This window comes from Polypterus senegalus, chromosome 10 (genome assembly GCF_016835505.1).
Source record: "Polypterus senegalus isolate Bchr_013 chromosome 10, ASM1683550v1, whole genome shotgun sequence".
In the NCBI taxonomy this organism is placed as follows: domain Eukaryota; kingdom Metazoa; phylum Chordata; class Cladistia; order Polypteriformes; family Polypteridae; genus Polypterus; species Polypterus senegalus.
The window spans coordinates 626,380-637,938 of record NC_053163.1 but is presented as its reverse complement, the minus strand read 5'-3'; the positions used below and the strand labels follow the sequence as shown (position 1 = coordinate 637,938).

Below are 11,559 nucleotides of genomic sequence, written 5' to 3'. Positions count from 1 at the left end.
TTTATGTGTCAGGACCTACAACTACAAACTACAAACCCCATAAACCCCTCTGTGCACACCAGTCTCCTGACTCGAACCCATTGTCTACAAACCAGGAATCTGAGCGACCAGATTTGCTGCTGAGATGTAACGATCACCAAACAGGACACACATACGCCTGTGCGGCCGCGCTACGTATGAAAAGCAGAACAGCAACCAACATGCGTACTCAGAACACCGACACCGGCAAATGTGTCAAGTAGCAGGAGAAGTGCAGGAAATCGTGAGTAAGTCAATCCAAAGAACAAGACGAAATAATCAGGTAATCTCCATGGGACTTTGAGAGTAACAGCAAATGGGAAACGACAGTAAAATCAACAACACAATAGAAACAGACGTCTTCTTCATCTTCATCTTCATCTTCGTCGTCTTTCAGCTGCTCCCGTTAGTGGTCACCACAGCAGATCACCTTCTTCCATGTCTTCCTGTCCTCGTCATCTCGCTCTGTCACCCGTGTCACCTGCATGTCCTCTCTCACCACCTCCTCTCAGTCCTTCCTCTCCTCCTCTCGACTGGCAGCTCCATCCTTAACTCACTTCTCTCAGTATAACAAATAAAAAAAATAAAAACAAAAGTTAAGGTTACAAATCAAAGAAAGCGCAAATCTCTGTTAACCACACATTTTAATAGCATGTAGAAACCAAAAAGAAATTGTAATTCAAGAAAAGAGTGAATTTAATAATCAAGATAAGAAAACTAGAAGTAAAGAAGGTCAGTAATTAGATGTAAAGGAAAATTAAAGAACATAAAACCTCAAATGCACTTAAAAAACAAACCATGGCAGACAGAAACCATCAATAAAACAAAAACTGAGAGAATTCTCAAAAAGAAATGTAAAGAAAGTAAATCAATTGAGGTACAGAAATACGCACTTTAATTCAAAGGAGAGAAATATCTGAAATAAGAAGAAATAAATGACAAAAAGCCACAAACATACGAAATGACAGAGGAGAGTGAAGAACAAAAGTAATGAGCCACCAGAAGGAAGTGCCTGTCGGACAGATTTGTGTGCCCGCCGGGCCGAGCCGCCAGCAGGTAGTGCCCAGCCTGTACTGGTTGCCCTGCTGGGACACTGAGAAGGCGGTCGACTGCCCCGTTCATCTGCTGCCCAAATCTTCTCGCTGGTTCAAGTCTGCTCATCTTATCCACCCAGCCGGGTTCGAGTCGTTTCCCTTCGTGTCCCCACGTGGGCGTATGGAGTGTATGAAGGGGGCTGGCGTGTCTGGAAGCCCCCCTTGAGTAGAAACGGGGGTCTGTCATGTTTCGGCCTCCCGGACTGTGGCTCCAATTCATGTTTTAGGTCAGTTTTGTTCCTCTTTGACTCTTTTATTTAAATTACCGTTGCCTTTGTTAATTATTTGCGTAACTGATTTGTTTTCATTGTGTCTCCATATGTAAGCTGCCTGCGTTATGTTCTCTGTGTTTTATGTGTGGTCTCCCAAGAGGTGGGGACACCACCTGCCAATCACCACCAGAGACCGCCTTCTGGCCAATTAATCTGGAGGGTCTCACGAAGTTCACGGGGGTTCATTTCAGACCTGCTAGTGGACCCGTTGTGAGTTCTTCTGTTTTTGCGTCGCTCTGCTGGATTTTCTGACCTCTTCTTCTGCATTTCGACTGTTTTTGGTGCTTAGCTTTCTGATTTGTTCACCAGAGTGGCCTTGTGTTTCAGGCAAATCCTTGACGTCTTTTGTGCTTCGTGGAACTTCACCTGTGAAACAGCACCTTGTGCAAAATAAACCTTTTTAATTTTCTTTGAAGATGTTGTGTTTTCCTTTCATTTAGTTGTGGTTTGGAGGTACAGTATATACCCTTCTGTAGTGGGCACTTTGAAGTTCCTTTTGGGACGTTTGTGCCTTGGGACGCTTAGGCATAACACACTAAACCACAGGCTCATCCTCCCTCTGGTGGAATTTAGGATATATTTTACGATGATTACTTTAATATTTCTGAACATTTGAAATAAAAGCCTGTTTGGCCGTCTACACCTGATCAGTCTAATAAAGTAGAAACCTGGGCGGCCCTAAAGTGTATCTTACCTGGTAGGCTGGTTAGGATTTGAGCCAGCTTGGTGATTACCGTATATACTCGCGGATAAGTCGAGACTTGATTTTACTTTATAATTTGTGGTATTTTATAATGTCGGTCATAAGAGTCGAATACAGAAAACACACCCTGCTGGTCCAAGAGATTGTGATACGCTAACGGCCACCTGAGAGAGGGACCACCGGGCACACGGCCTTAGTTTTCTATGTGTGTGTGGTAATGCGCCGTATCAGCGTGTCCTCCTCACCTCTCTGTGTCTCTCTATTGTGCCAACGTGACCACACGGTATTTAATACCCGCACCATTCTGAAGTGACATTTGCACCGTTTTGTGCTTTTTGTATCTCACACCCTCACACACCTTTATGGTAAGAGCATCTCTTACCTACGATGGAGCGTTCGATCAGAAGAAAATATGAAGCCGGTTTGAAATTAAAAGTCATTGAAGTAGCGAAAGAAATTGGAAACTGTGCTGCTGAGACAAAATTCAGTGTGTCTGAGAAACTGATGTGAGATTAGAGGAGCAAGAAGATGATAAAAAACAAAAAAAGTGAAGTGTCGCAGATCTGAACGGGCGTATAAGTCGGGGTCTGATTTTATGATCGATGTGTCGAGTTTCAAGAGCCGACCTACACGTGAGCACATACGGTACGTTTGGTAGGCCTCAAATAACTTTCTATACTTCATGTGCTGCCAACTCAACACCCGCTGCAGAGAAGACCATTAGAGCGCCTGGGGTCTGACGATTACCTGAGGGTCTTGACTGACATCATCAAAAACACAAAATCATCCTCTTACATTAGGAATTACTATTCTCCTGCTATCTGATAATGCGGTGGGCTGGCACCCTGCCCGGGGTTTGTACCTGCCTTGTGCCCTGTGCTGCCTGGGATTGGCTCCAGCAGACCTCCATGACTCTGTGTTAGGATTTAGCGGGCTGGACAATGAGTGACTGACTGACTGACTGACTGACTGACCGACTGACCGACTGATAGACCGACTGGCTGACTGACTGACTGACTGACTGACTGACTGACTGACTGACTGACCGATGGACTGACTGACTGACTGACTGACTGACTGACTGATTGACCGACTGACTCACCGACTGACTGACTGACCGACTGACCGACTGACTGTAATCTGTTAAACAAACACGAAAGATTAGCAAAGTTGAGTCTTAAAAACAAAGTCAGTTGCTGGGATTCGTGTTCTTTATGTGATCAAACTGAATTACGTTGTTGATGTCATATAAACCGTTCTCGCTGTTCTCATCGTTTCAGTGCTTTACTCATCACGGCTGACTTTCCGATTCTCCCTTTGCTCGTTTTGACCTCCAGGATTCGACTCTTGCTTGACTTTCACTAATTTTACATTTTCTGCTCCTTTCCTCTCGCGTTCCTCCCACACGCCTGAAGCAGTGGCAGAACATTCATAAAGAAACACCAAAATGAAAGTGAAATAACAAGTCCTAAACTAAAGCAGAATGCCCCCATAAAACAACAATGACATAAACCAGCAAACCTGAGGGGCGAGACTCGTACAGCACTATGACAGAAGGAAAGGGGAGAGTCAAAGGGAATGTGAACAGTCGAGTTTTACCTGTTGCTTCTTAAGCGGCCATTAAGATGTTTGTGTATTTGTTGTCTCAGTAGCACCCTAAGATGAATTAAAAAAGGGATGCCAGGCTGATACAAGGCCACCTGGGACAAGAGCACCAGTAGGATGGCACTGGGCAGAGTAAAGAGCAGCAAGCAAAGGGGGACCTGCATGGGCAAGGATTCGTCTCACCAGTGTTGAAAGGCTGGCACTGCCAACTTGAAGTGGAAATCAGGTATGCGATAACGACATTTCATTGTACCTGAATGATGATAACAAAGCTGAATCACTCGCTCATCTATTCCATCAACACTAGACAGTCTGGTTGACTACTAGAACTCAGCCCTTGATAAAACAGCTCCTTTAAAGCTTAAGGAGGTTTCCTTTAAGCACAATTCAGAGTTATGGCAGCTGGCGGACGCCATGAGAGAATATCACGTAAGACTGACCTCACTGTTCACGTCCAGACTTTCTCTGACCATCACAGGGCTTACAGGGATGCACTCACATTAAGGCAGAATAACAGCAACCGGCCATGATCACCTGAGGGTTTCGTTCAGCCTGCAGCTGGCACAGTTACCTCCTCTAGTGGTCTGTGAGAAATTCCTCCACTTTTTCCACAATAAAATTAAAGATCTAAATAATTCAGCTAACATAAATCCATCATCCATCATCCATTTACATCTCTCCCTGTCTTCCCACTCCATCCAGCTCCCTTTCTAAATTCTCACCAGTCACATCTGCTTTGTAAGATGAGGCCCGCTACTTGTGTGCTGGACCCCATCCACACCACACGTCTTAAATCCTGTCTTCATGCCCTAATCCTGACTGTTACGACAATAAGAAACACGTCATCTGACACCGACTTTGTGCTGCTCACTTTGAAAATCACCTCTGAAACCCCAGTCTGCTCTTGATGCTGACAATCTTAACAATGTTTGTCCGATTTCTTGCTTACCTTTTCTGTCAAAAGTTATTGAGCGTGTTGTAGCCTCTCAACTCACCAATTACTTAACTTCTAATCATTTGATGGAACCCTAATTTCAGTGTGGCTTCAGAGTGCAGCACAGCCGTGCCCTGCGTCAGGTTAACCAATGATCTGCCAATGGCAGCAGACTCTGGACAAGCCAGCATATTCATTCTGTGAGATCTTAGTGCAGCATTTGACACTCGGGTCAGACACGGCATTGCACTGTTTAGAATGGAGAACATGATGGAAGTCTCCAGTGGTTTACATCCTATCTGAGTGTAAGGCCACAGCAAGTCCACCTCAGCGCCGGTCACACAAGGGGGTCCTCAGTGCTCTGTCCTCGACCCTCTGCTCTTCTGTATCGATATGCTTCCCCTTGGCCATATCATTCATAGCTATGGACTAAGTAGTCATTTTTATGCAAACTAAAAAATCCTCTTTTTCCATATTTTCCTATCTTCTGCATCTTGCTCCAGTTCCATAAACCTTCTCTTAGGCCTTCCTCTTCTCCTCTTGCCCAGCAGCTCTATCCTTATCACCCTTATCCCAATACACCCCTCATCTCTCCTCTGCACATGTCCAAACCAACGCATTCTCGCCCCTCTGACTTTGTCCCCAAACCTTCCAACCTTAGCTAACAATACTCAACTCTATTTCAATGTTTCAAGTGAAACTCCATCAGGGCTTTCTCAGCTCACAGCTTGCCTCTATGAAATAAAAACCTGGATGGAGCAGAACTCTTTAAAATGAATTTGAAACAAAACCGAACTCCTGCAAATTGGCACTAAAGTGCAGCTTAAGAGCATGAGCTCCTCCTCAGTTACTCTTGATGGTGGTCTCATCAGACCTTCTTCTGGTAAAAGGTCTCTTGGTGTCATTTTTGATTCCTCCCTTTCTTATTGTACCCATATAAGCCACATTGAGAAACTTTCACCTCCGTCACATATCTCGTGTCCGCTCATTCCTCTCCTTGTCTCTGCTTTTATCACATCCCACATCGATTATCATGACTCCCTAATGGCAGGTGTCCCATCTCATCTTCTATCACAGCCCCAGATGATTCAGATCTCTGCTGTAGGACTCTGAACATAGACTGGCAGCAGCGAGCACATCACATCCATCCTGCTTCACCTCCACCGGCTCCCCGTGTCTTACAGGATTGAATATCAAATTCTATTAACAACCCACAAAGCTTTAAATGGCCTCACATCGGAGGACAGCAGTGACCTTCTCCATCGCTCTGCTCCTGTGTGCCCTCCAAGGTCCTCTGATTCTGGCCATCTTGGTGTACCCCACTCTAACCTGCCCTCTATGGGTGACAGCAGGGCCTTCAGCTGTATAGTGCCTTGACTCAGGAATGACCTCCCGAAATTAATGAGGTCAGCTGACTCCATCCATTCTTTTATAAAGCAACTGAAAACTTGTCTGACCAGGAAGGACTTCACCTTCACCTGACATTCTGCTTCTTCATTCAGTTCACCTCTCTGTGCAGATACTCAGGAGAATGTGTGTGTGTGTGTGTGTGATATCACAAATGACGTCATTTCTTAGGCTTTTCCTTTAGCATAGAATTTAGTATTTTACTCTGATTTATTGTCTGAAGTGGGCTGGCACCCTGCCTGGGGTTTGTACCTGCCTTGCGCCCTGCATTGCCTGGGATTGGCCTTAAGCAGACCCCCGTGACTCTGTAGTTATGATATAGTGGGTTGGATAATGGATGGATGGTTTATTGTCTTTTACTCTGTTTAATGATTTGTATATCCGGTATTTATCTGTTTTAGTGTTTTGTATCCAGTGTTACCTGCTGCCTCTTTCTGTGAAGTGTCATGAGCATTGGAAAGGCGCTATATACATAATAATTATTGTTAAATATGTTATTATTATTATTATTATTGTTGTTATCTTATATACTGTATAGATTGTTACTTCCCTGCACTGTCCTCATTTCCTTTGCTCTCGTCCATTAAACTGCCATCAGCTGTAGTCGCACTCATTCCTGTTCCATTGGATACGTTTTCAGACGATCCTTGAAACCATGAAAAGGAAGGCTGAGAAGAGCTGACGTGTCCCTCACACGGCCAGTGATATAAACGCACCTCCTGTCTGCTGGCTTTGGAGATATCCACGTTCAACAAGACCAAATGAGTACTGATGGTGAGGCAGGATGATGTGTGATGTGTGTCACCTCCTGACTGTCACCTTTTGTCTTTATATCAGTCTGTATTATTATTATTATTATTATTATTATTATTATTATTCTTTTATCTTCATTGTACTTCATTTTGTTTGTTTCTCATGGGCGCTCCCTTCTCATTATGCTGCTCTCACGTCACTTTGCTCGACTATTAGCTTTGTGTATCCGAAGGTGGCACTGCATGAAGTTATCGGCTCAGCACTTGAAACAGCCGTCACCGTGTAAGGGACACCTCTAGGCACAGACGTTTGATTGTTTGTTCAGTGGGACAGAGGAGGGGACGGCAGTTTGTTGTCACAAAGAATCCAAACTGTGAAAGTTACCAAGCAGCTCTCTCACTACGACCTTTTTGAAAACTCTCAGGTAGCCTTGTATGCAAAGTGAATCTCAATCCAATGTTCAGACTACCGTCAGGTGGGATAACATTAGGTAAGAAAAATCTTTTGTGGTATCTCAGACTTATGAAGCCACCAGAAACAGAAAACAGTGAAGAGGACATTATGATCAGTGTGGCTGAAGATGAGGATTCTCTCACCTGGAGTCTCTGAGCAGATCCTTCCAATGGTCTCCTCCTCCAGGCTCATGTGTTTCACTTTGCAGACAAACTCCATGCCCTCCAGGTCACTGAGGGGCTGAGGGGTGAACTCAAGACGAGATAGTAGTAAATACCCCGTATCTGTTACTGATGGCCCGAACTGACACACCGTGGCCGTCCACTCCTCTGACCCTGCCTTGACTCTTCTCCCTATTCCGTTCTGTCTCTTCTCCCAGGTCACCGTGATCTCTTTGGGGTAAAAGTCAGAGATGATGCAGGTCATTTGGCAGGGCTGACCAGACTTGGTGAAGTGAACCTGCACATCTGAGACTTTGGGCTTCAGAACAAGACCTGGAAGACAAAAACGGGCCGTCAGGAACTGATGCACAACACACACACAGTCCAGCAGGTCACTCAGAGATTGTGGGGTGAGTTTGGCCACAGTGTCCACTTTGTAGCCCTTGTCCCCTGTCACTGGTTTGACTGGCTCAACTCTGATGTCTTGTTGTTCATCCCCATTGGCCTTCCTCCAGGTCACCCTGATGTCTTTGGGGTAGAAGTTCTGGATGGAGCAGCGTAGGATGCAGGCCTGCCCAAAGTCCTTAAAGTCACTCACCTGTACATCAGACACAGTTGGAGGACACCATAAGGCTGGAAAACACAAGATGGCCGGTTAAGAGCAGGGTCTAGGTAGACACGTAGGCGTAGACATCACTCGCATGTCCTCACACCACACACTTGTACATTAGTGTAAGGATGTATTTTGTGTGTGTCACTAGCACACATTTTGTGTTGTTTATTTCTTTATTTTATTTCTTCATTCATTACTTCCAATGACACCACACACAGCATGAACTACACTTTGAAATCAAACTGGTCAAGAATCGATAGAGTGGACTTTACCGACTTCTCTTTTTTGATGGGTGAATCTCAAGAGAGTGGATGTCGATCTTCAGCTATCAAGAACCAATTTACAGAAGACACTTGGGATGAAGACTGCTGAGGACGAGGAGGAATTTAGAGCTCAGTGTTACCCCAACAGCCTGGTGGGATTGAAATTCTGTGTAAATATGGTTAATGCCAGCTGTCACTCAGGATTTAGTTGTTATACTCCTGTCTTGAGCGTTAGGGCTGAGTGACACTTGGCACAGAATGTGACTGCCATCTAGTGGTGAAAGTAACATTGTGCTGCAACAAAAATCATGAACAGTTCAAAGAGTCCTGCCACTCAATGGTAACTCATCAATATTCATGAGCTGGGTGGGGCCTTCACAATGGCATGTAAATGAGATGCTGTAAAGGCCGTTTAGAAGAAGCAGAAACTGAACCATTAGTTGAATCAAGTGACAGTGAGGACAACGAGAATCGGTCATCAGACGGTGACATGGATACTAAAACTGATGCCTATGTCACCATACGACTGAGCCGCCATGATATGCCTGGTGAATTCAGCACCTGAAGGTACAAGTAGGTGTGTGGCGGAAAGGCAGAATGACTGCAATCAAGTGAAAGGACAAGAAAAACATGATCAGCCATCAATGCTGGTGCCGGTGAATGTGGACGTCACTACGTCTTGTGCTGTGGTAGCCTACGATAACACAAGAGGTGCGTTGATGGTGTGTGTTGGCACTGACATTCTACCCTCTCGTGTGCAAGAAATAGAAAAAATATTAAAAAAAACAAACAAACACCCGTGAACTGTCCCAAATGTGACGGTGGGTCGTGCGTTGGTGACTGTCTCGAAACATGTGACATGAAGGACTTCATCGGTGCGGCTGTGGACACTCGACACACACTTGCTGCTGTGACTAGGCTGACATTTTTTTTTATTCGGTGTAAACAGAACACTAAGGAGGTCACAGCAGCCACTTGATGTTGTCATTCTGGCCAACGTTCTCCTGCACGTCTGTCCACCACAGTCACAACTGCGGCTCATCACTTGATTGGCCCAAACTGCTGTCACTAGAGCTTCGCTCAGCCAATCACGATGTCTTCGTATGACTGTTTTTATTTCAAGTTCTAGTCCACGTTATGTTCAGATGTCATTGAAAAAAATAAAGAAAGAAATAAAATAAAGAGATAAGCAAATAAAGTCAGATATTTTGTGGCACATTTAATGAACTATGTAAGCTTACATTTTATTCCATTTGTATTCACTTAACGTCACAATTCCTTTCTTTATGTCTCTATTTATTGATTTAATGTCCCCAAGTTGTCCCTCCATGTTAAATGCCATGTTGTTTAAAGTCACTAAAGTGTCTGATATGAGGGTCACCGTGTTGAAGGCTATGAAACGCTAATGAAGGGGCTGATGTGTTGAACATCTGTGTCGATGTGCGGAAGCTTTTTGTCTTTTTGAATGAAGATGAATGAGTTCACGGACCCACCTGAAGGACCCTCAGCCCTGTGACTGTGTAGCTGTGTCCACACTACTACACCTTCATTACAGAACGGCACACATAACAAGACCTCCGTCCACACAAACATTTTCACCTCGTTTACGAGAGGAGCACCACCGACACGAACACGATGGAAAACGTCAATGACGTGCGTTTACACGTGAAGAACAGCAATGACAAATCCAAAAAACATTAACCAGACTGTGTGGACTGACGATGAGCTGCAATTGTTATTGAGAGTAACACACAACTATAAGGTGACACAACTGAGTGGGCGTCGAGTCCGAACAAGTACAGTGACATCCTGTCACCTGAAGAGGCACAAACTATGAGAAGAGACCACCTGCACTGCACCGGTGACACTTACAATAAAACTCAAAGCTCCAGGAGTAAAACTCTGCACTGCACACATCAGAAGACGCTTCACTGCTCAAACATCTCCAATAATCCATCAACTTTACTAAAAAGAGAGAAATCGGCCTTCAGTTTACCAACAGACGTGTCCACAGCAGGTTCTATTGTGCAAATGTCTTCCAAAACGCACAAGAGCAGCCATTGCGTTGTCCTTACAGACTGGTCACCTTTGTCTCATATTTGTGACCATGTAGACACTTTATATAAATGACAGACCGCCTGTCCTCGTCTCCTGCTGCTGGTCACTCTGTTCTTTACCTGCAGTGTCCCCTCTGAGAACAAACACTGCACTCCTACACTGACCCACAGTCAGCTTAGTGACATTGAGTGGTGACGACTGACACTGAGGTCACTACTGTCCAGTTGCACGTCACCCCTGTTGTTGTATCTGAAAGTGAGGTCAGCACACAGAGGACAAGACAAAAAGAGCTCATCAGATGGCTGGAATGGAGAGTCCAGATCTGAGACCACACACAGTAGGGTGGCACAGTGAACTGGTGTCTGCTCAGATATGGACACATGAGTGGACACCAGATTCTCACAGTCTGTCGTTTGCCAGATACAAACAGAATCCCATCATTTGCCTGCTACCCTGGCAGGTCCCTTTGTGTCACTTTTCTCACTCGGCTCCTTTCTACTTCATTTACTTTCAATATATTTTGATGCCCTTTAAAGCTGGCAGTGTGCAACGCCAGGCTCAGGGTGAGTGACAGTCATGGAGCGGCTCCTCAGCATTGTCTCAGTATTCTTATAAAAAAATGTAAACCAGCTTTCAGGGAATCAGGAACGGATGAACTTCTGTGTCCTTAAGGATCCTTGCCTAGTAAAAGGTGGAAGATTTATTTGGGATGAAGGGAACCCTGAGCGCGGTACAAGACAAGGATGCCCCCTGTCACCACTGCTATTTGCAATTGTCATCGAGCCACTGGCAGTTTACCTTTGAAATGCTTCAGAGATAAAAGGGTTTGTCAGAGGACTTGAACAGAGAACATCACAATAGACAGATGATGTGCTACTCCATATATCAGACCCACAAGTCCTACAGTCCTAACAGAGCTAACAGAATTTCAAAGGATATCTGGACTTAGAATTCATTCAAACTGAAGTCTGCTCGTTCACGTGACGTCTCTAGCAAACAGCATTAGATTGCACACCGTCCCTTTATCATCGCAGATCAGTTTCAATATCTAGAGGTCAACATCACAAGTTAATATAAAGCTCTCTTTAAACATAATTGTGCTGTTTGCATTGATAAAATGAAACAAGACATGCAGAGATGGTCTGCCCTCCATCTTACTTAGCAGGGAGAATTAGCACAATCAAGAAGAGTCTCCTCCTTTAGCTTCTATCCCCTTATACATTAA

The 11,559-nt window shown here is 44.7% G+C and overlaps 1 gene segment (V, D, J or C); it reads right to left on the bottom strand.

Annotated features, from left to right (window-relative positions):
* Positions 1-541: 541 nt before the first annotated feature.
* The window catches only part of LOC120536424, a 21,276-nt gene continuing 10,258 nt past the window's right edge, over positions 542-11,559 (bottom strand). The window contains 2 exon segments of the C gene segment in view: positions 542-579; positions 7,383-7,733. Of these exon segments, the coding sequence occupies positions 572-579; positions 7,383-7,733 (359 nt within the window).